This window comes from Rhagoletis pomonella, unplaced genomic scaffold (genome assembly GCF_013731165.1).
Source record: "Rhagoletis pomonella isolate Grant_MI unplaced genomic scaffold, Rhpom_1.0 Rhpom_scaffold_00004, whole genome shotgun sequence".
Lineage (NCBI taxonomy): Eukaryota > Metazoa > Arthropoda > Insecta > Diptera > Tephritidae > Rhagoletis > Rhagoletis pomonella.
In genome coordinates, this window is record NW_023458558.1 from 65,882,176 (window position 1) to 65,907,492 (window position 25,317).

Genomic DNA, 25,317 nt, shown 5'->3' on the forward strand with positions numbered 1-25,317 from the left:
CATTTGAGTGCGTGATTTTGTCGCTAGTACTGTGGGTCTGAACATACATATTTGATATTTGTATGAAAATTTCTCTCATTTTCATTGACATTGAGTTCACTCAACTTGTTTATGACCTCTTCGTCATCATTCCATATTGGGATTTCTTTCAAAATTTGTCCATGCAAAGAGTTAACAATACGTATTTTGAAAACAATAAACAGTATGTAATTTCCAATTAGAAAAAGAATAGTTAAGTATACATAAATACAGAAAGTATGTGTGTATTAAGGCGCATCATCACAAAAATGCAGGTTTCTCCAATATATTTTGGGAAAATATTAAGATTTACGGGAACTAGAACGATTTGAAAATACCTCCAAAAATCACATTATTTTGATTCCGTTGATAAAATTTTTGAACATGTTTATGCAGACCTTTTACGATTAAACTTTTCTATCATCTGAGGTGATTTTTAGAAAAAATATTTTTAAAAGCTACTTTTATTTATCAGAAACTCGATTTTTGGAGTAAGTTTTCACGTAAATCTTAATATTTTTTCGAAATACATATTTTGGCAGAAGTCTTAAAATATAATAAATTCTATAATTCCGACGGAAAAACAGTACCGTATGAGGAATGATACACCCTAATGTTCATATATGTTATAAATATATTTTCATACATACTGAGTATTTTTAAGTATTTATTAAGTCACTTCATATCTCATTTGCTTAAATGTCCGGTTAATTGTAACCGAATGCATCTGTATATCGTTCAGTCGTCATAAACTAAAGACACAACCGTTTATCTTTCGCTGATGGAGTTGAACGAATAACCGGCGTAACATTTAAGCACAAGAGCTGTGAAGTGACTTATTTCACTTTCAACATAACCGGCTCATATGTAGCTAGTTTTGTATCTGCACATCAAACGCCCTACCCGAAGGCTCTTGTACCGGACACATTACTAAACTTATAATGGAAATGTTTTTTTTGTGGTCCTCGGCGATCAATTTTAAATCCCTTCCAAAAAATTCGATATAGAACAATTTATTTTTACCCTATTAAAAAATTATAAAATATATTAAACAAAAACAACAAAAAGTCACACGCTACAATTCATTGGAAAGATTCGGCATAGAGTTTGCTATACTTTTATTACTGCATATTTGATTCCAATAGCTACATATGTGTGAGTCTATGTATGCATTTATGTGATGTTTGTAATTATTTGTCTTGTATAATTGTTGCAAAAATATGTAAAAAATGTTCGCCTATTTTGCATAACTATTCATGCCCTCTGGGGCAGGTCGATGCACACGCCAGTGAGAAAAAAAGAAATACTGCATGCAATTGTTGCTCTGTTAAGTATTATCTCTTCTTCTTTGAATTATCTCGTGGATGTGAAATCATTTGCCTCTCCACAAACAAAATCTTCATATACAGGGTGTCTAATGGCGACAGGTCTTAAATACAGTGACTCAAACAATCGTTCACTTTCCAGTTATTTTATTGTTTTGCTTTTTTTTTAATATTGTTCATGCTATAACTTTATAACAAACGTCGTGAAATTTAACAAGTTTTAAGCTTTTTAATATCAGTTTATTAAGAAATTTTGGCATAATAGTGGTTTCTTCCATAAAGCAAGTGCTATTAATAAAATCTTAACTAGAACAACTTTGTTCTACGTCCAAAATAAAGCTATCCACGTAAACTTCAACATTTTAAACAGATATCTAGGGGTCGCTGCAAGAGTTTGAACATTTTTTTAAAATCGCAAAAATTCGGAAAAATTTTGGCTTGAAATCTGAAAAATTTGACATATTATTGAAACTTATTCATAAACTCGCTGGATTATTGCTGGCCAAAGTCTATTTTGTCGAATTTCTGATATAAAAAAGATAAATTTAGCGACCGCATTTTTTTTTAAATTTTTAAATTTTCGTGAATTGTTTTTGCCCATAATGTCGATATTTTAAGGACCATCGAACAACACTCTCTAACAAAAAACTCTATTAATAACAGAAAATAATTTTTAGTAAAAATTAAAGATTAAGTACTTTTTAGTTAATTAAGAATAATATATAGTACGAAGTAGTCATAGTGACTTCTGAGATACGAGGTTTTTCCAAAGTACCGTCGATATGTATGCATGTACGGGAGGTATTCAATAAGTACATCCAAGTTATAAGATCCACATTAGAAACTGATATTTTTGTACCACCAATCATAAAAAGACTTACACTCAAATGCTTATCATCTGTTAATTTGTTCAGTTTTGGCAGATGTTCGAAAGTAACTTGTGCTTTGTTTTCAACATGTAAGTTTTGTGTACTATAATGCAATTTCTTTGAACAAAAACAATAAGTGAAAGCAAAGTAAAGTCACAATATCCCGACGAGACCCGCTTTCTTTTCTGTGTGAATTGTCCCCTAAGAAGACCATAGCGGGTCTGCCGGCTAAAATTGCCACTGCAATAATTTTGTTAAATTCATAACGCATACCTATTACCTAGAAAATGGCAAATCAAACAAGGGAAAATATTTTGTCAATTTATGGACTGGTTCAAGACCCGTCATATCCTCGAAATTGAAGCATCAGTGATTCCCAATTTTTAAAAAGTGCTCAAACAAAAGATCTCAACAACTAACAAAAACAAATATTATCTACATAATTCATACTGTCGATCTTAATGTGCTCCATGAAGTTAATTGTGAATCTATGAATTCGTTTCTCTTCACTTATTTATCATACTTAGTGAAAACTGTTAATGTTAGCCATACAGAGCCAAAGGTTAAGTTGTTTTAACCCACCCTGCAACGAAAAAAATATGGCTTGCATACATACCTCACGCATTCCTACTTATGTATGTATATTGTACATATACAAGATATATTTGTAGGGCTTTCACGCTGTGGTATTGTTTTCGAAATGAGTTCAACACTTTTTATTTGCGGTTTAGCTTAGTTTAATTGATGTTTACGGTTTTGCTTTCGACGCCATCTCTACTAAAATGTGGTAACAGCAAGCGAAATGATAACAACAACAACAAATGAAATTACACACACGTCATTTACGCTGTTTTGTCCGTTGGTGTTAGCGTTAGCCCTACTGATGTTTTAATACAAATTAACTCATTCACTCTAATTTACACAATTTTACCAGATTCAATATCTGTTTCTTAATTAAGTTCTTAATTAATTCTTTTTTTTATACCTTAATGGCATACACAAATTGATGGTAGCTTATAATAGGCATATAAAATATAATAAGATGACTTCAACTGTTTTATTTTTTCAGTTTCCGCTATTGTTGAATACGATTATGTGGCCAAAGAACCCGATGAGCTGGACTTAGTCAAAGGTGCTCTTGTACATAATATTAAACAGATGCCGGGTGGCTGGTGGGAAGGCACGCTACAATCTACAGGGGAAACCGGCATGTTTCCTGATAATTTTGTGCGACTTATTGATAACAGCGATGAAAATATAGTCACAATGAGGTTTGTATTGTTCTGTCCGTTTTGAGTGCTGTACTTGCATATGTATGTATGTGATAAGAAAACAAAAAAAAAAAATTGGAAAGTTCTATTCGCTGTTACTGTTTAAAATTTTGATATGTAGTACATAGCCTTTTTAACTTTTAGTGTTGGAAATTTGTAATTTTCGAAAAAAAAAAGATTTTATAAATGCACCACACTCTTTTCTTATCACATGAAAACATGCTTGGTATACAACGGTTTTCTGATTTTCTCTAATCCGCAACATTCACTTTCAGGGACAAAGCAGCAACAGCCAATCGGCGCTGTAAAGTCATCTTCAGCTACACACAAGTGAATGACGACGAACTGTCGCTGGCCGTGGGTGATGTCATTGAATTCCTTGGGGAGGTTTGTATATATATTCACATACATATACAGCACAAAAACTAGAACATAATAGTCAGCAAGTCAGCCATAATGTAGCCACAAAAACTATTGCAAAATATTTACGTCACTTGGACATGATTTTAACTGCCCAGCAAACCTTTTTGTTTGATATCAATTTGAGGCTTATTTGATATTAAGTCACGATGTAGAGAACAAGGACGGCGCCCATCTCGTACCGCTATTCCGCTCTCAGTGAATTTGACACACTTGTGTAACTTGTTTACGTTTTTCTTGCAAAATTTCTTCTTGTTCTTGTATGCTTGCTGGTGTTTTGACATTTATTCTCAAAAATCCTCTTCGATGGGCGCAATCTTGTATTCTATCATCCTTGATATTAAATAGCTTGCTAAAATCTCCAACTTTAATTCTCAGCAGCAATGCAACAAGCGGATTATGGTGTTACAACTAAAGAGGTGCTTTTTAAAGTAAGATTTTTAGTTATGAAGTTGAAAAATTGTCAATTCTACACTTGACTTCAAAGAAATTTCTCCTTATTTAAATTTTCCCATTTTCCCTCAAAAATTAAAGGTTATGTTTCACCGCTACCGCTACATTGTTAATAATGTCTAAAATATTTCTTAACTTAAGGACAAAAGGTTTGAGTAAATGGTTAATCTCAAATGGTAAGGAATGTTGCAACTCAACTTGAGAATTAAGAGTTTATCAAACGTTGGAGAATACTTTTTCTTGTGTTTGTTGGGTGCATGCTCTAAATATTTGTGTTAGGGTGGAGAGCCTTAGTTAAACCCCTGCAGGGAAAGCTACTAGTTGTGAACTAGTATGCTACCAGTATTTTTATTTCTTTATGTTTTTGTCGTAATTTGTAAATAGTGTTATTTAAAAAAAAAATAATAATAAAATTTCGTTCAGTTTTTTTATGGTATTTGCGTATTTAGGTTGTTTACCAAATGAAATGAAATTTACAATCTTTGTTTTTATGTATTTAAATGGAAATAATTGACTTACTTTAATTGCCTCCAAGATAATTCGAACCTGAGATCTCAGAACCAAAATCGGTAGTCTTCACTCAAGGCCACAGCCGACAGTTTTGAGCAAAGCAAATTCAAAAAAGACAGATGTCGCTGATCGCTTAAGTTGTTCGAAATCGTCGAAATGAGAGGCCGTCGTCTTAGCGCATACTAATTTATGAACTGGTATGTTTACTAGCCGGTTTGGCATTGCACTGCTGACAACTGGTATAATTATAGTCCATGACGCACTGGTATGACTTCCCCATTGAAAATCAGTTTTCGACCTAGAATTTCTACCAAGTAGTTTAAGCTTTTTCTACGAGAAACTGGTATAATTATAGTTCACAACGAACTGGTACGACTTTCATCCTTAAATAATCGGTCATGAACGGGAATTTGTGCACAGTAGTTCAGCTATTCACTGCAGGGACTTTACTACAATTCTGGCTGTGGCTGGCTCATTTCACACACACACACACATACTTACAATTTTCCACGCTTTCTTATTCTTATGCTTTTCTTTATCAATACGCCATTTAGGTCGAGGAAGGCTGGTGGCGTGGACGTTTAAAAAACAAAATCGGCGTATTTCCATCGAATTTCGTTACTGTCATCGAGCCATCACCTATTTTGGCCAGTAAACGACCAGCAGCCGGTCCTGCTGCCACATCAACCGTAAAAGCAGCTGCGACAGCCGCAGCGCCAAGCGCAGCTGCATCAGCGCTTGAGAAGTCAAGCGTTGGCGACAGTAGCTCTACATCATCGACTAGCACAAACACCGTAACCGCCAGTTCAACATCAACGAAGAAAATGAATCGTATTAGTTTTCACAGTTCCAAAGAGGATCTGTTGAATAGCAGTAACATCAGCAGCAGCAGTGGCAGCAATTTCGTTGCGGCAACAAGCACAAACAACACATCTGTGGATGATGTTGCACCATCGTTGCCACCGAAACCGCAACGGGAATACTGTCGCGTCGAATATCCGTATACGCCACAAAACGACGATGAGCTGGAATTGAAAGTGGGGGAAATCATCACGATCATCAGCATGGAATTGCCGGATAAGGGCTGGTGGAAGGGCGAACTACACGGCAAAGTTGGTGTATTTCCAGACAACTTTGTCAAACTGTTAGACGGTATGTAGTCAAGAAATTTCTATAGCGTTTGCGTGATGAAAGTGTGCTATTTGGTATTCTTTTTACATATACGTAAATAAGTGTGTGTTTATTGTGATGCATTTCGCTGTATATTGAAAATCTAATTATGAGGTACTTTTCAGAGGAATGTGCAAGAACGTTTATCTAGGTATTAGTTCAGCGAAGGAAATGTTTAGATATCTGTACACATGATTCAATAATACAATAATTCGATAAACTGACAGTTGTCTCTCTCGCACCGCTCCTAACCTTGTATTATTGAATCATGATCTGTACATATGTATGTACATACGTACATAAATATAGCATCGATGGAAGTTAGGAAAACATTAAGCTCAGTCCTAAAAAAAAAATTTGACTAATTTGCATCTAATGTAAACGAAGAATATCCAACAAGAGAATTGAGGCCAACAAATGTATATTAATTAAATATAAAAAACAAAGTTTGGCGCGGTTTATATTTATGGTAAGAGAGAGGTTTTCATTGGAAAATTGTATCAAGCAATACATCAATTCTTTTCGTAGTAATATTCCTACTTATGCAGCTTTACTAGAAAGGGAAAGAGCTATGAATTTTTAGGACAAACGATTTCATTCACTTAATTGCTTCACAGTCTACTGAGCGCTGTAGTAGATATTTTTTTAATTGCTAAAAAGACTGTCAGACCTGCATATCTCTATGTCAATAGAATACTTATAGATTCGTTAAGTCAAGTCCAGTTGTTGACTTCACAAAAACAAGTTCTTCAACTGCTGGTACCGCGATACACCCTCAGATTTTTGCTCCAACCCCATCATGTTTTGCAGTGGATACAAATATTTTTTATGAGCATAACAAATTACGCGTTTTAGTTTTGCTTTACATGTTTAAAATATGTAATATTTCCCGGCCGGAAATTGAATTGAATTGCATGGAACAGTTCTGTAAAGCTCTCCTTTTTTCCTAGACCGAGTGTTATAGGAAACCCCATTGAGATGCTACATAGAAAAGTAAAGCTCGTTTATTGCAGCAACTATACACCGGGTCTAGAAAGCATTTGCATGTTTGAATGTGGACAAGACCCCTTTTTAGTATAACAATATTCTTCAAAACTAAATATGCTGTCATTGAAGAGTAAAGGACATCCCCAGGATACTTAAATCGTATATTTAAAATTTTAGGACGATTTTTACTACATTTAAGCTTTACTTGGCGTCATTACTTATAAGTAGAAGCTATTACAATACAAGAATGCATAGATTTTTTTAAACCGAAAAGTTTATTATTTTGTCTGTACGGATATTTTTTCATTATCAGCCACTTGAAATACCAGTATAGAAGCTACTATAAACAATGTAAAGACTCACAACTAAAACGATATAACAAACATTTTTATTTGCATTTGTAAACAATTTCGTATGTAAATGCTGACAATTCAAAATGTAAATGCACATTCTTCAATTATTAGCCAATCGACAAACACAACATACCTTTATTTTACTAACAAACGCACAGGTATGCACTTCCATATATGACAATATACTCGCATATCTGTGCAACTATATACCTATGTATGTAAGCCTCACACCTTCGTAAAATATCATCACATCATTCTTACAAACACATAAATTCACATGCAGCCATACATATTTACATTTTTACAAAACGCAAGATATGGCATTCATCTTATCCACTCGACGCACAGTAGTTTAAAGCAAGGAAAAGGTTCCAAAAAATAAATTTCACAGAACAAAATCATCAATAAAACTCTTGTAATAGAGTCGAATATGGCGGCGTGAGTATTTTACTTTGAGTTTCATGCTTAAGTCTAGGTATTACGGTCACTTAATTTAAGGAACTTCACCGATATGGGGTGCTTTTGTATTTTTGGATTTGTAAAGTAGATTGGCTGCAATGCATTTTTATGTCGGGACTTTTCGAAATGTTTTCTAACCACTAGAATTTTTTTGAGAAAACTATATGCAAAAGTAGGCAGAATAATCAAAGACCTAACAAAAAATCAAAGTATTTGAAGGTCCTATAAACGAGATTAAGCAAGATTAGATCGCCGTTCGTTAGATCGCCACAGGGAACCATCAGCACTACGCAGGACGCAGTGGATGAAGCAATAGACATGGCTATCTTCTTCTTCTTCCTTTTTGGCGCTGTAACCGCCTAAGAGATTTTGGCCGAGTTCAGCAAAGCACGCCAGTCGTTTCTCCTCTGTGCCAACTGACGCCAATTGGAAACGCCAAGTGAAGCCAAGTCCTTCTCCACCTGATCTTTCTATCGCAGTAGGGGCCTCCCTCTTCCTGTGCTACCACCAGCGGGTTCCGAGTTGAATACTTTCAGAGCTGTAGCGTCGGTGTCCATTCGAACGACATGGCCAAGTCAGCGGAGCCGCTGTATTTTAATTCGCTGCACTATGTCCATGTCGTTTTAAAGCTCATACACCTTATCGTTCCATCGTCTGCGGTACTCGCCGTCGCCAACGCGTAAAGATTTACGGGCCATCTTCCGCAAAATATTTCTCTCAAACACTCCAAGAGCCGCCTCATCGCACGATTGAGAGAATACAAAGGTTGCGCCGATCTCGGACCGCTATTCCTCTCTTAACGAATTTGACGGAATAGTTGTTTGCATGACGTCACACTGGTGCAACTTGTTTACGTTTTCCTTGCAACATTTTTTCTTCTTCTTCCATTCTTGCTCACGTTTTGGCATTTCTCTCTCGCAATTGCACCAGTGTGACGTCACACAAAAGTTATTCTCAAAAATCCTCTCTGATCGGCGCAATCTTGTATTCTATCATTCTTGGCCTCATCGGACATGCCTATCAGAGCTGAGTAAATCAGCATTGAGCGGAGTTATCGCTCTTCTAAATAAATATTCGTCACTTAGTTTGCACTCAGAGTAAAAAACTGAAGATTTAGAAGGAGAACAGCGCACATCAACCTTATTCCTCTTAACAGCTCTACAGTATAAACCAGCTCTACAGCGCTAAACAGCTTTATAGAACTAATCAACTCTAGCGCTAACATCTTACTGAGCTCACTCATTAAAATGAGGGTCTATTCGCGAAAATTCACTGAGTTACCCGGCCCTAATCGTAACACAGCGCTTCGCAAAGCTAATGGATGCCTTCTAATGTCTCTAGAATATCATCTAATAGTGAGCCTTAAATGCTCTCAGTAAGGGAAGCAGTTCCTAGTTGGTTGCAACTGTCGCGAGCACTTGAACAAGCACTTGCTAGCAGCTTCTACTTAGCGCATCAGAAGGCATCTCCAGGAAATGAAAGACGAGATCCAACGCTACGTTTAATAACCGCTGTACATTACGCTCTATAGACAGGCAATCAACGACATTCACAGAAATGCCAACACCACCACCAACTGTTGTTCCGTAAATGCCGTCATTTGAATTTAACCACAACTAATTGCAAAGGAAGAGCTTCCGCTGCCTCTAGAGACCAGGTTATTCTGGCATACCGGATTCTGTAGCTACCTAAACTCCTACTTTTACGGACTCGTTCACGCCTACCGTTAATTGAGCTTTACCACAACGATTTAAAGACTAGGTAATCTAGGCAGGGTTGGCATAAAATTGGAATACAATTTTGAAGAGATTGCGGGAGAGGTGACATAGTAAACCAAGTTGTAAAAATATAGGCCTCCGCAGGGATGAAGCTACTGTGCGACATCTGAGTTGGTTTTGTTTTTATTGAAAGACATAGCGTGATGCATTTTTAAACATAAATGCAAATGATGTTTGCGTAAGCGCACTCATAAAATTAAATTTCAAGGATGCACTTATTGAGATTTTGTAGTGTGAAATTTATTTCAATATTTTTTTTTTGTATTAATGTATTCGTCAAATCGTTGACTTGAAAATACATAATTCATGAGTCCACCGTAGGCACATCGCCAAGCAAATACATACAGTGACTCAAACAAATAACTTTGTGTGGATTTTTTTTTGTAAATATCCGTAATGTTTTTCAGGATATTTTTTTTTTGTTATTTTTTTTTTATAAAAACACCGTCCAAGCTTTAACCAAAACCATTTAAATCACAGTTTCAAACTTTATAAAAAATTTGGAAAAATTCAAGAAGTTTTGGTCAAAATTTCCACTTTTTAATCTGAATCTTTAGAAACTTTTTGGGTATGCAGTTTTACAGCCCATTCAATTTAACTCTAATGAAGTGCAAATTTCAAAACTAAAAATCCCGTTGATTTTTGAGCATTTTTTTGGTGACGGATTTTTGCACTTTTTTGAATATAATCAAGAATTTCTTATTAAATAAAGTCAACGTCAGTTTTTGTAAATTGCACTTGTTATATAAAAAAACGTCAAAAGCAGTATCAAAAAAGAAACAAGATTCTCAAAAATCAGCGCGATTTTTTAGCCAATTGAAACTTGCACTTCATTGGACTAAAATTGTATGGGCTATAAAACTGCATACCCAAATTGTTCTAAAGATTTACAGGCATGTTCCGAAATTCGAAAATTTGAAATCACTCGATTTCGATAATTTCTTCGATGGTTTTTAACCTAAAAAATTACAAGTCTCGCATTAAAATGATTGTTTTCATATCGCTGCTGCTTCTTTTACAGTTTTCAGTGAGAATATTCACTCCTTTCATCAGATATACTTAAAAAATATTTGGCAAATCGACTCGATTTCAAAGTTTCGAATTTCAGAACATGCCTGTTAGATTGAAAAAGTTGAAATTTTGATGGAAATTTGTTGACTTTTCTTAAATTTTGTATAAAATTTGAAACTGTGATTTATATGGTTTTGGTTAAAGATTGGACGGTATTTTTTATATAAAAATAATATAAAAAGTTTAGCCCGAAAAATATTACGAATATTAAAAAAACACCACGTGGTCATTTGTTTGAGTCACTGTATATTCTTACATACTAACTTACGTACATATATTGGTAAATATTTGTAAAAGTACTCAATCATATAAAATTTTACCTTTACCTATGCACATCTACATATAGTACTTATACTCCTATACAAATTTGTTTTTTGTTCTACTTGCATTGAAGTACTAATAAACATTACACATTTTCCTTTTCTTATACTTACATTTTTATAAACTTTTACTCGCTGAATATACTCGAATGTACATATGCACACACATAACAACAACTACAACTACTAAAACAACTCAAAAAAAAAATACAATATACCTGTTGGCGATTTATTCTTCGTTCTTTGTCACATTTGGATGCTATGGACAGCCGATACAATGCAGGAAAGATCATCCATTGAGATTTTAGGCTCGCGAATGGCCAACTTTATCAATACGTTCATTTGTATGTAAACGAGTTTTTCCAGTATGCGCGTTGTTTATCGTAGTTATTTTATGTTGATATTTTAGTTTGTGTTCGAAGTTTTTGTTGTTTTATTGGGGTTTATTTTCTTCTTAGTTTGTTGTTACATAAAACAACTTACATAAATCGCTCGCTGTAGTAGCGAATAGCGCCCAAGAGAAGTATCATCAGTTGCTCATCGTAGACTGGATTTTTATTTGGATATATTTTTTACGAGATACCCATAAGATCCCCATATATTTTGAGCAATACAAATTTTTAGTTTGTCTACTAAGCAAATGTTTATTTTTTGGCTTTTGCAAAAAAAAATATGTACTTCGTTTATTATATACATACATACAGTTGTCCACAAAATAATAGGAGTGCGATATTTTGACCAGTTTTGGCTATTTGTCTTTTGTTTATTTAATGTTTATTATTTTTTTATAAAAGCCTAGCTGGCTATACAAAAAACACCATATAAATTCAGATTTTAAACTTTGTATAAAAATTATAAAAATTTTGCAATTTTTCACCCAAATTTCAAACTTTTTAATCAGATCCTTTAGAAAAAATTCTGGTATGCAGTTTTGTAGCACATTCAATTCTAGTCTGAAGAAGTGCAGGTTTCAAGCGGCTAAAAAATTCCGTTGATTTTTGAGAATTTTTTTGGTTAAAGGTGTTTCACGTTTTTTCCATACAAAGTATGTCGACAATTATCTTTTATATGGAGGACACTGCCAGCAAAAAAATTGCCAAAAATTGCCCTTACAGTAAACCTTTTAGTGTGGGCAACAGTAATCTTTTTCAAATAAGGCAGCTCGGAATATGCGCTCCTTGGGGAGACAATACTTGTAATAATTGTACCATGCACTGAACTCAATAGTCACGTTTTTGAATTTGGAAAAGTCTTACATATTTTTATAACCGTTTTTATGAAGTTACTGGAAAAGCTAATTGAAATTTATGAAGTCGTAAAAAGAAATTAGTGTTGAAAAGTTGCCCACAGTGCAACAGTGTGTTCAAAAAAAAAATAATTGAAGAAAAATATGCCTCTGTAAAACAATAAAAATTAATAAAAAATAATTTAAAAAGGAAATAAAAAGAAAATAAGTTCCTAAAAATTACGTCACAATAAAATATAAAAAAAATGATATTAATTAAAAAAGAGAACAGAATTAATTAAAACAAGAAAAATAAGTTTTTAAAAATTAAATCTTAAATAAAATTTTTTTTTCTTTTTAAAACAATAAAATCTTAATTAAAAAAGAAGAATAAAACAGGTTTGTAAAAATTAAAAAATTAAAGTAAAATATATAAATTTGTTTTTTAAACAAAATCTAATAATGTAACTAAAAATAAAAAAGTACTACAAGAATATTATTTTACTAAAGCAACAACAATTTTTCCTTAAAATCGGCCTCAAGCTCCATAAAAATTGTTGAATATAATTGTTATAAGGCCATAATATAACAAAAAATGAATAAAACTATAAAAAGAAAAAAAAATTATAAAAAGAAAAAAAAATTATAAAAAGAAACTAATAACTAGTTAGAAACCTATAAAAATTAAATGATGCCTCTTTTTAAAACCATAAAAACTAAGAACTAAAATAAAACAAGTAATTTTTAAGCAAAAAACAAAACCGACTTCAACTCTCACATACAAATTTAAGTTTATCGTCAATTTCTTCATGATCCAATGATCGGATTTGAACCAAATTAATATGGGACCACCAAAAAGTTATGCGGTAACATACATAAAAAAAATATATTCCGACGAATTGATAACCTTCTCCCTTTTGTGAAGTCGGTTAAAAATAAATGACAGGGGTATTCAGAAATTAAAAAAAAAATAATACTAATTAAATTTAAAAGAGAGCAGAATGGATTAAGAGAAGAAGAAATACAAGTCTGTAAAAAAAACAATAGCATCTAAATTAAAAACGAAAAATAGAATCATTTTCTAAAAATTAAAGAAAAATACAAAAATTTCTTTTTAAAACAATAAAGACTAAAAATTAAAAGAAAATTAAATAATAAAAAATAATAAAAAAATAGTAAGTTGAAAAATAATAATTAATAAAAACGAACTAATTGAGCAAGGAAAATGATATTCCGCTGACTTGAACCTCAGATTTCTCGAACACACGGCCATTGTGACTGTTAGAGCAGCGCGAGCAAAATGATATAATATGCAAGTGCTTTTTATAAAAAGAGCTCTTCACCATGAAAGATGGCAATGGAGCTTTTTTGTGAGACTTTCGTGCCAAAATCTTTCAAAATCTCTTACTTACTGTCTTTCAATTGTCTTACAAAAACTGCACTTCGCCACACTACTAGAGGAAGTGCGGTGGGATAGTAGCACCTTTATCGCAGCCCTCCATACGCCACTACTTCTGTTCCAGGCAGACGACTGTCACCCCTACGCCTTTATCCATCTCCGATCCGTCTATATAGACATTTACCGAGCCAGCACTGCTCATGCCCTCACGCCTTCGACCTCTATAATGGCTTCGAAGTTCGTCCCAAAGTGCAGATCCGAGATCATGTAATAAAGTTCACGCTATATTACTGTGTCTATAGCATCTGCATATGCTCGGTAGCATACAGATTGGAGGTAGTTTTTGACGCTAAATTCCTAACAGGTAGGTCCACCGGTAAGAGATGCAACAAGGTGTAAAGTGTTGTCGATGGCTTAGACCTTGTATTTCCTAGTGAAGCGTAAATACCCGATCCATCTTTTCCGTGTTAATACTTACAGGTCTATTCTGCGGTGGTAATAAAAAGTTTGTAACCGGCAAATAAAGTTCCTGTCAATTTTTAAACCCTTTTCGCATTCTGTGTACTCTTGTAACCGGTAAATTTTGTTACCATCTCATAAGCTGGTAACAAAGTATTGCTCCGTGAAATATGCAATGCCAGAATTTGCACAATTTTTCATAGCTGAATTGCTGAATATTTTAACTGCATTACCAACGTTTCTAGAATCGTGGTGACAAGAACTGCTAACATTTTTTGGTAATAAAAATTTCCGGTTACAAAATCTTCGGTAACGTGCAGAATAGACCTGTTAGTCTCACCTTAGAGGATAATGTGAGAGTCTTTCCGTGGAGTATTAACTCACCTTATTGCCAGACAGCAGTTCCGACTTTTTCGGATTGGCACTGGATCAAATTTTCGCGATCCACGAATGAACCTGAACAGAGCAACCTCCAGGATTTTCATGACCGTTGATTAGAAATTGATCTATAATACCGCAAACACAAAAAAAGAGACGCGTCTTATTTATAACCATTTGTACGACAGCGCATGAGTAAGGATAGTTTAATTCAATTCAATTCAATTCATTTATTAAGTCAATGGCAAAAAGCCTTACTGACTAGATTTACAGATTCCTTAAACTTAAACTTAAAACTAATAAAATATTAAATCAATGGCGGATTATCTCGGTAGTAAGATTCAATATCTGCCTTGAAATGGGACCTTGACATTGCGAAATCGAGATCAATAATTCTGCAGATGCGATTTAACTCGTTGAGCCCTCTTATAAGTGGGGCAAATTTGAGATAATTCGATCTCAGAATACCAATATAAAAAATATTAGTAGAGCGTAGAGCTCTATTGGGGATATTAAAACATATCTGTCCAAGAAGAGCTGAACAATCAATGGCACCGGAAATTATGTCAAAGATAAACATTCGATTTTGAACAGCTCGCCTAATATCGAGCGGCTGAACATTAATTAACATACACCTGGCAGGATAGGGTGGCAGAGGACTAATAAAATTGAGAGGTTGAACAGCAAATCGTGTGAATTTGCGTTGAACTCTTTCAATTCTAACAGAGTGTGTTTTATACATGGGATTCCATATAACCGAGCCATACTCTAATTTTGATCGCACTAAAGAATTAAACAAAATTTTCCTAGTATAGGGGTCTTTGAAATCCTTCGCATAGCGTCGAAGAAAGGCCAAGTTAGAATATGCTTTCGGTATAATATGGTTGACATGGTTAACAAAAGTGAAGGAAGAGTCAAAAATTACTCCCAAATCACGAAATTCCCGAACCGATACAAGAGCTACATTAGAAACCAAATATGTAGACGCACGCGCATTCATAGACTTGGAGAACGTTATGTGGCAGCACTTACTACCATTGAGGCACAATTTATTTTGAATAGCCCAAGCGTTAAGAGCATTCAGATCTTCCTGCAAAAGCAGGGCGTCCGATTCAGAAGAGATCCTGCTGAACAGTTTTAAATCATCTGCATACAATAGATAATTTGTGTGCTTTAGGTGCAAGCCAACATCATTGATGAAAATTATAAATAAGATGGGACCAAGAATACTACCTTGTGGCACACCTGAGGTTGCAAGAAAGTTGTAAGACTTCACAGACTCAATTTGGACGAAAGAGATTCTATCAGTGAGATATGACTTAAGCCACAACAAAAAAACGGAGTGGAAACCTAAGTTTTCCAGTTTTGACAACAGTATTTTGTGGGATACTGTGTCAAACGCTTTAGAGAAATCGGTGTAAATTGTATCAACTTGACATCCGTCTTTAAAAGCAGAAACACAGAAATGAGAGAATACAGCAAGATTAGTTGTAGTCGATCGCCCTGCAACAAAACCATGCTGGCATGGATCGATTAAACTTTTGATCGCAAATGCTAACTTTTCCTTGACTACTTTCTCAAAAAGTTTGGAGCAAGTAGACAATTTAGAGATTGGCCTGTAATTTTTTACCTCATTTCTATGGCCTGACTTGAATATTGGAGTGATCGACCTCATTTCTATGGCCTGACTTGAATATTGGAGTGATCGACGGATAATTCATCAAGTTATGATAGTCTTTGGGACGGCGTTTAAGATAGGATAGATTGACCGCTACTAACCAGATGCGATAAAGTACGAATAGCTCAGGGTGAGCGGTCAATTTTGACAATACTAACAGCTAACTGTAATTGCCACTCCTGAAAACCCCATTCTTTTGATGCTTTGAAAACGATGAGATTACAAAAAAAAAAAAATCCTTACTTGAATCTAATTTTTACTGTCCACATTGTTAGACATACATATGTATATGTATTTGGTAATTCGCACGATTTCGCAGAATTGATCATAACATGGAGTCGGCTCTTACATGTATCTCCTAAACAATAAGCAAACCAAAATCTACAAAGTATAGGTGTAACTAATGTTCAAAATATCTAAGTATTTATTTAGAAATTTTAGCTATTTGAACCTTCCCCATTTTTTTTGCATGCATTCGCCTACTTGCATGCATGAACTTTCAATTGAATACTCCATTGTATTGCATACAACTCCTGTCGCTTAAAGAGTTAGTACAATCGCAAATAAATACGCTTTAAATCATGAACTCGCCTTGGCACGCTGGCAAAGTGACTGCTAAAAACGCTAAAGCATTGAGCAGATGTAGGAAATCATTTGCTATTTTGTATGCATTTTTTAGTTTTTTATATTTTTCATTTTAAATTTTGTTTGCGAATGTCTGACATTTTAATGTTGCACCTCAATTCGTTGCTGTATATTTATGCTGCATGCAGATGCGAGTTTGCTTGTTTTATCTTAACCAGATTCCTTGCAAGCCTGTGCCTGAGCCACAGCGAGTCAGCCAATCCACAAAGTTGCGCGCGCAAGAATTATCGCCTGCATTATTGCCAGTTTCTTTATTCACTTATTTTGTATACATATGTATAATTGCATGTACATGCGTGTATAGGTACATATGTATAGGTGTGTCTACCCAACAAACAAAAAATTTTAATTTAAGTGATGTGCTATGCAAAGAGTTTCGTACGGACACTTATGTTGGCAAAATTCGTAACTGCGGTCTGAAGAATCAAATAATACCAATAAATATATTTAAATATTAAAAATTGTAGCGTTGATTGAACATCGATTCTTACTAGTACTGTTTCGTGTGTCCTTTTCCTGTACAGGCTGTGCAACTTTGGCTATAACAGCCTTGATGATAGGTCCCTAACCCTAGCAGCAGAAGATCTTAATAAAAGTTCGGTAGATGAATTGCTAATAACAATGAATGGACTGTGGATGAATAGTGTTTCGGTTTAAGTTTCGCCTTCAAGACAAACACGGTATACCACCATCGCGGTCAGGCAATTCCGGGGTATGTGAGAGAGCAGCCGGTTATGAGGGGTGTGATGAACCTAATGGCCCTATTCAAAAGATGTACAAACATTCTAGTGAAAGGGCAACCAAAGAGGAACTCCTGTCTAAAGCCCCACACCGCCCCGCAGAACTAACTGCGTCCTGAATTTAGTCACTCGGTAATTAAAGAAGCCCAACTTGAGTCCGCAAAATGGTTTCGGCTCATCAAAGACAGACGATGAGCTTACCCTTGCCAGTTCGTCGTCGAACGCTTTTCACAGTTAGCACATAGTCTAATACTGGGTCCATTTAAAGCCGCTGTTGAACAAGTGCTAATTGATTCTGTGCCCGAGAGTAAAGCCAATATCCAACCAAAAAGTCTTCTACATGCCCAAATGGCTCAGGTGGCTTTATGTACTAAAAGTTTTATCTGGATGGGTAATTCCTAGTTATTTGACTTCGTCAAAGTATTCAAGCACTGTCACTCCAATGTTAACCCAATCAATGTTCGGTTTATACTTACCTTGATAACCTTGATAAACAAAATCATTTTATTTAGTCCATAGGGACTGAATGGAACAAAACTTGAAGAATATCATAGCGATGTCCAAAAAGAAGCGACAAAATTGGCCATCGAGATCAACTTTGAACATGAAAATAACGGTGATATCGAAAAATCGAAACATGTCTTCTTGAGATGCTGCGAAAAGCAAGAAAAGAAACTCAGCAAAAAAATACAGGAAAGATTAGCGAGAAGCAGAAAAGATCCCTTAAAACTCGGACTGATTATAGAATGCATTTCTTTTGCATTTCTAAGTCTGGCCAACCCATCAGAAATTTCCTTCCGAGTAGCCCATGTTGATGAGATCTAGTGAGCTAATATTAAAATACACGAGTATTTTGATTACAATAAACTAATTTAGTATCTAAATATGAAAGTGTATAAGTATGTATATATATTTCGAACGAATTTGATTGCAAATCGACCTTTTTAACAACTGAGAGTGTAAGTGAAAAATCTGAATTAAAGCATTTCGGGATTGACACCCAATTTTTGGCCACGAGCATGCTAGTCTAATTTAGCAACTTTGTATTGAGAATGAACTTTAGTTAACTTTTAACTTAAACTCAAATGTTTATTGGTTTGGTGTTTGTTTGTAATTTTGTTGTAGCGGTTTGTTTTCGTTTCATGGTTATTGAATTCGTTGTTGACGTTGGCGATTCGGTTTGTGTTGTTATGCAGTTTTGGTGTCGCAGACGTTTTCGTTGAAGCCATTAGCATCTAACTGCATATACTTAAGTATAAACATTTAAACAAAAATATACGTGCATATATATGCTATGTTACATATGTATGTATAATAGGGTGGTCCAAAAATAGATGCGGAAAAAGGGTAAAATGTTAGCTCTCACCCAACAGGATTTTTCTAAATGGGAAAAAAGGATACTCGTATTTTTTTGTTAAAAAAAACTTGCCTATATTTAGAACTGCCTCAAAGCCCATGATGGGGGTAAAAGCTTAACATTTTAAATTTTTTTTTTGTTTACCACCCTAATGTACAATAAACAGATAATCGTTCATAACTGCGGCCGTGCGTTTATTTTTTGTTTACAATTGCCTGTGCTGTGTTGTTTCTGTTATTAAAACTGAAAAACCAGTTAAAAATTAATGTTAATTTTTATTATTGTTATTTTTTTATTCGCTGATTGAATTCAGCGTCACAATCAAAAAGCTGTTTGCCAGTGTTGTTGTTTTGTTTGCGTTTCCGTTTTGTTGCCGCCCCAATGGCGCATTTATCCCATTTGCAATAAATCTGACATGTCGCACCCGTCAATTGGCCGATATTTGCTGCAGTTGTATTGCAGATATGGTTGTGTATTTGCTCTAGCACTTATGCAGATTTTCGTGTGTGTTTGTCTTTATTTTCATTAGCAATCTCATTACTCTTTAGATAGTTTAAATATTTTTTTTTGTGGATTGAAAATCGCAACTGGAAGTTCGAAATTGCTAATTGTTGTTAATTGTAGCAAATTAGTTCATTGGATTGTTTTGCTATTAGATATCACTTTCAATGTCGCTAATAAATAATTATATCTTATGAGTTCTAGCAAAATAAAAATAAAATAGTGAAGTGATTTAAAATAGAAGTTTTCAAAGGGAAAAATAGTTTGAGTTTTATATTTTTGTTATACTTTTATTAAAATCACATCTTAAACTACAGCTATGATCAGCTTTAAACATTGGACAGAGTTTAAAGGTTTACAGAAAAATGGCGGAACTTAATCTAAGCTGTTCTTCTAAATGTTCTCTGGAATAAGCTCTAAACATATTTTTGAAGTTGATATTTAGGAAATAGCAGAGTGTTCTTCGTTCTTTCCAGCTGGTCTTTCCATCGCAGAGAAGGCCTGCCTTTTTCTCTGTTACCAGCAGCGGGATCTTCATACTTTCAAGGCTGAAGAGTTTGCGTCCGTTCCTACGATGTGAAAGAACCAGCAGAGCCGCGGTTTTTTAATTCGCTGCACCTGGTCTATATCATTATAAAGCGTATACAGCTCATCGTTTCATCGTTTGTGGCACTCGCAGTTGTCTACGCGGGAAGGCCCTGTCTCAAACCTGATTTGGTATAAGGCGAGTCGGAGAGGTTCTTCCCAATTCTAACGGAGCTGATGGAGTTGCTCAATGTCATTTTACAGTTTTACAGTTTTAGTTTCGCGCGGATACCAAATTCAGACATCGCGACATAAAGCAGCTTCTTTTCGTGCTGTCAAAAGCAGTTTGAAATCAAGAAATAAGTGGTATGTGCCGATCCTCTTCTCGCGTATCTTTTCTAAGATTTGGCATATGCTGAATACCTGGATTATGGTGGATTTATTATCAATACTGATAAGGCCCGCCCAATCAGTTCGTTGATGACCGTATTCAGGGTAGGCACAATACATTCGATGCTAATGTAGAAGCATCAAGAGTGCGTTCATCTACTATTTTTGTTTTTAAGACGCGGTGGCATATCGATTGCGTCGTCACAGACTTGAGACTCTGGGATCCATCCTCTCCATTGTCCATATTGTATGCCATATTTGGACTTTTCCCTGAATCGGTACAGCCAGAGGAGTGGCATTTCTTTGCTTTTTGGTGTCCTTTCATAATTCTCCTTTAAATACCTCTGTTTATGTTTATTTGAAAGTTTTTTTTTTATTGCTCGTGGGAATTTCAAGGATATTGTAATGCATCTGCAACTATGATCAGAAAAAGACGTTTGCTCTCGCACTACCCATTATTGGAACTGATTTACCTTACCGTAATACAGTGTAATGTCCAACATATCTGCCTACCTCTATCTCTATGAAAATTGACTCACCTCTATCATGTATGTATAGTATGTTCCTGCTGTCCCATTGGCGATTATACAAATTGGCTTTCCCAACATTTTAAGGTATCCTCTCTGGACTTCATTCATCAGTGCCATTAATTTGCTGCGTGGCGCCTCATGGAGTAGGTTCATGTACATAACAGGAGGCGTAGAATCGAGGCCCGTCGTCCTCTTCTAAGGCAACACAAAAGTACTTTTATAAAAAAGGAAATTAACTTGTTTCTTGATGGATGCATCATATGGAAAATTAGTTGTTAGAGAAATCAAAGTTCTTTTAACAATATATCTTTATTTTGAAGTTCTACTCGACCCTACCTACATATGTATACTTAGTTTTGTTTCGGGTCTATTTCGTGATATTTTTATCGCACAATGTAAACGCTAAACTAACCAGTTAATTATTCCTTTCTGAAATTTGTTTTTCAAAGTTTCACTTTTTCACGGGCTACTCGCACTTATTTTTTTTTTTTTATAACATAAACTGAATTTTTGATTAACTACTTGTCGGCTAGTTGGTTAAGATTTAAATTGGGACATCATAATTTTTTTAACGGTTTTTTTGTCGTTACTATTGCCATTAGTTTTAAAGCTGCGGACAGTTCAAAATCTAGGCGCTATTTTATATACATACAAAGGAACGGTACCAATAATTTCACTAAACTCTATCATAAAGTGCTTAATTCGCATTTGAAATGCAAAAATTTATTTCATATGTAAAAATTTCAAGACAAATGGCAAAAAAAAGAAACAATACATCGAAGCTAACGCTGGTAGCGTTGACGTTGCTGTCGGTTGCGACGCCGACGCCGACGTTACCGCTGACTGGCTGATCTATTACTATCAGTGCTGTAACTCGTTTTTGGCTTGCATTAGCATTTTCCAATTTTGTTTCTACCTCGTTTTCTTGTTTAGTTTTTAATGTTTTCTACATACAGTGAGTGTCATTGAAAAACGTACAGTCAATTTTTATCCTTGTTTTAATATTTTGTTTTATTTAAATTTTATGTATAAAATAATACATATGGTTAACACTACAATAAAATCCAAAAAACTCGAAAGTTTCTCACTTTGTAACAATACCAAAAAAAAAAATAAATAAAAAAATAAAAAATCGTCAAATTTTCATCAAAATTTTACACTTTTCACTCAGAATTTTAACGATTTTTTTTTCAGTATTCAACTTTATAGCGATTTGGCGTTGATTTCTGTTATTTTTTTTCGCTGATGGCGTTGCGGAATTTCTTCCTGTATAAAAAAAATCCTAAAAAAGTGTGAAATTTTGATGAAAATTTGACGGTTTTTTTAATTGTAATTTTTATTTTACTGTATTTTATGGAGTTTGTTGAAGTGTGAACTATATAGAACCCTAACTTGCAGAAATTCATCTACATAGATGCTCCAGAAACATTTCTGCATCAAAAAGAAAATTTTAGGCTCGATATTTTCATTAAAAATTTATAAAATTTATACACAACAAAATATTTTCAAAAACGGGAAAAATACTATAAGATTTTAACTGACACTCACTGTAGATATTCTAAGTTCCTCAATGTACCCCCTCGTTTGCCACGTTTTTATTTAAATTTTTGTTTTGTGTTTATAATTCTTATACGTGAAAGAAAAGCTAGCGCTATTCAAAAATACATCTAAATAAAATGCAGGCGTGAAAAATAATATTAAAAAAAAAACGATCAATCCCAAAAATAAAATAAAATAAAAACAAATTATGAACAAATAAAAATGCTCAAAACGCTTTGAATACAGACGCTCAATGGTAGTGCCAGACCCGCCTTCGAATATCTTACATCATCGCCTTGACGACTACAAGTATTTGCTGCTAGCTGACAGCTTAGTGCTGCTCGCTAGCGCCTAACCACTGACGCTGTCCACAGCCGAGGGCTAGTCGCTGACAGCTGGTGTTGACCGCAGTCTAATATGCTGCCTTGGCGTTGGTTTCGGCGGCGTCAAGAGCGTTTTTTGATTTATTCACGCTCATTACAATGAGAATTGAGTGAAATAGGCGTATATGATGTATGCACATGTGTATGTAGTAGTTACTCTTTTGATTCTTTATTTAACATTTTTCTTTTGTTTATTATTTAGCTGTATTCTGCGTATTCTGTTCGCCATGGTTGAGTGTTGATTTTGTTGGTCAGTTGTGTTTGGATTTACCTGCGCATTTGTTTGGTCGTGTAAGTAGTAAGCTTTTATCTTTTTATATTACCGCCGGGGTTTTTGGAGTTTTTTCTTTTCAATTTTGAGTTGCTGGTAACCTGTGTGCTGCGTGTATTATGTACTCGCACTAGTTTCACAAAAGTGTACACGCATTTATTAGACGTATGTCAGTGCTACCAGCATTTTCCCACTACTAAAAATTCCATCAAACAAAAAACCACCAGCAGTCAGTGCGAGTTGTAGTTGCTTGGTGTACGTAAGCTCGCAGTCAGTGCCAATAAACGCCGCGAGGCCGACACTTTTCGTGTTACTATTGTAAAATTTCACATTCAGTGTCCATTTACATAGACAGTGAATTTTGTTTTATTTCGCGTAGATCATTACCATTTACATACGCTTTACTTATGTGGAGAAGCAAGAATGAGGAAGTCGAAACTTTCATCTCCACTCCAATTGAGAAACACTTGTCGGCGGGTCTGCTTGTGAACATAAAAAAATATTAGACTGTCTTCTGTGGATATCGCTGCTTTCAGAGTGTTTGTTGTTGAAAAAGTGTAAAAATTGTGAAAGATCGTTTAATGAGTTAGAATGAGAGTAAGTTTTTAATGCAGAAAAGCAAAATAAAAACTTTGTGCTATCGCAAATATTGCTAATTCTACGATTACACGCTATTATTTGTTTTGATGGGTGAATGCAAGCACATGCCATGCAGGGATTCAGTGAAGCTCCAGCAGTATAACATAGTATGTACAGTGATGGGCATAAAAATAAGCAAACCTAAAAAATTATTCGATTTTATTGTGAACCTAGATTATGCCAATCGGAGAGATAAAATTGAGTGAGGGGGAAAATACTACATTTGTTTTGTTACTGCCAAACCGATAAACCTTAATTCGTTTCTGGATCATTCTTTTCTATCGTTTACTTACTCTTTTTATTAGCGCAGTTTCTCTATATGTCACACTGATTCATGTTATAATGCGTTACACCATTCGCCGCCCAGGACTGTGCCACTTTTACAGCGAAATTCTGGCAACTGTATTTCACCTCACCACAGTCTTTCGAAAGACAAAAGTCTATTCTCTCAACTATCTTAAATGCTCTTTACTGTCTTTCGAAAGACTACATAGTTGAAAGATCGATCTGCTAACGAGGAGGTCTTAGCGTTATGCTGTTTGCCTTTTAACAGCCAATTGACAGAAAATAAAAAAATCATTCTCCATTTACATAAATTGCTGGTGAAACCGGCTGTAAGTATTTTGTAATTAAATTAAATTTAAAGAACATATACGTATATTCCTCTTTTTAAAACAATCAAAAGTAATAAATAAAAGAAATTTAAATAAAAAAATAAAAAATTAAAATAATAAATGGTTTTAAAAATTAAATGAAATTCAAAAAAAAAAAAAAAAATTTTCTTAGTTGATTAAAAAGAAAAAAAAATTAATTAAAGAAAATAAAAAAAGCTTAGCCGCCCAAAGACTCGAAATCGTGATCTTTGGAACGGCAGAGCATCACTCGGCCATTGCGACTGTTGGAGCGACGCCAGCTAAATGTCATACAAGTGGTTTCTCTCAAAATAGCTAACCACGAGTGGTGAATAAGAGAGCTTTTTTTCTAAGACTTTTATGCTAGAATAACAAAAGTCTTTCGAACTATCTTGCCAAAGTCTTTCATTTATCTTACGAAAGGCGATTTACTTACTGTCTTACCCAGAATTGCCCTGTTAAGATATTATATCACCAATTGAGTGATTGGTCCTCCTCTACATTTCCAACGGCACACAAATTTTTTGGAGGTCATATTCTTACTAAGTGTTCAGCCGGATTTCGCCAACAATGTGTTGTCGTGCTGTTATAACACAAATGCGAGGTCCTACAATTTTACGCCGCCTCCGAACGATAAATGGTTTTAAGCTAGTCTTTTCCTTGGTAGAAATGCACTGGAAGGTTTGCAATTAATAGCCGAGGGGCTACTGCTGTTAGAAAATACTTTATATTTTTTGCAGTTTTTAGGAGTCGAGATCGAACCTACGTCCTGAAGAGTGATAGCACGCATCTCTAACGATTGAGCTACTATTTACAACCAACACATATAAAAATTAGCCTCCATTATAACGAATCACACTATCACTTGTATATGGAAAGACAATGGTGAATGGACCAACGACAGCAAGGTTGTGAAATAAGCCCACATTTCTGGCTGCACTGAATCGGGGGAAAATCCGACCATGACATTCAATATGGGTAGCTAAGATGCTGAAGATATTATGACAGTAATGAATGAATAT

At 34.7% G+C, this 25,317-nt stretch overlaps 1 protein-coding gene across 4 annotated transcripts in view; it reads left to right on the forward strand.

The window, feature by feature from the left end:
- The window catches only part of LOC118737998 (serine-rich adhesin for platelets), a 155,021-nt gene that overhangs the window by 118,305 nt on the left and 11,399 nt on the right, over window positions 1-25,317 (forward strand). For all 4 annotated transcript variants that reach the window (XM_036468854.1, XM_036468855.1, XM_036468853.1 and 1 more), the window contains 3 exons: window positions 3,282-3,483; window positions 3,759-3,870; window positions 5,421-6,018. In XM_036468854.1, the coding sequence (XP_036324747.1) occupies window positions 3,282-3,483; window positions 3,759-3,870; window positions 5,421-6,018 (912 nt within the window). The remainder of the gene's footprint in view (window positions 1-3,281; window positions 3,484-3,758; window positions 3,871-5,420; window positions 6,019-25,317) is intronic.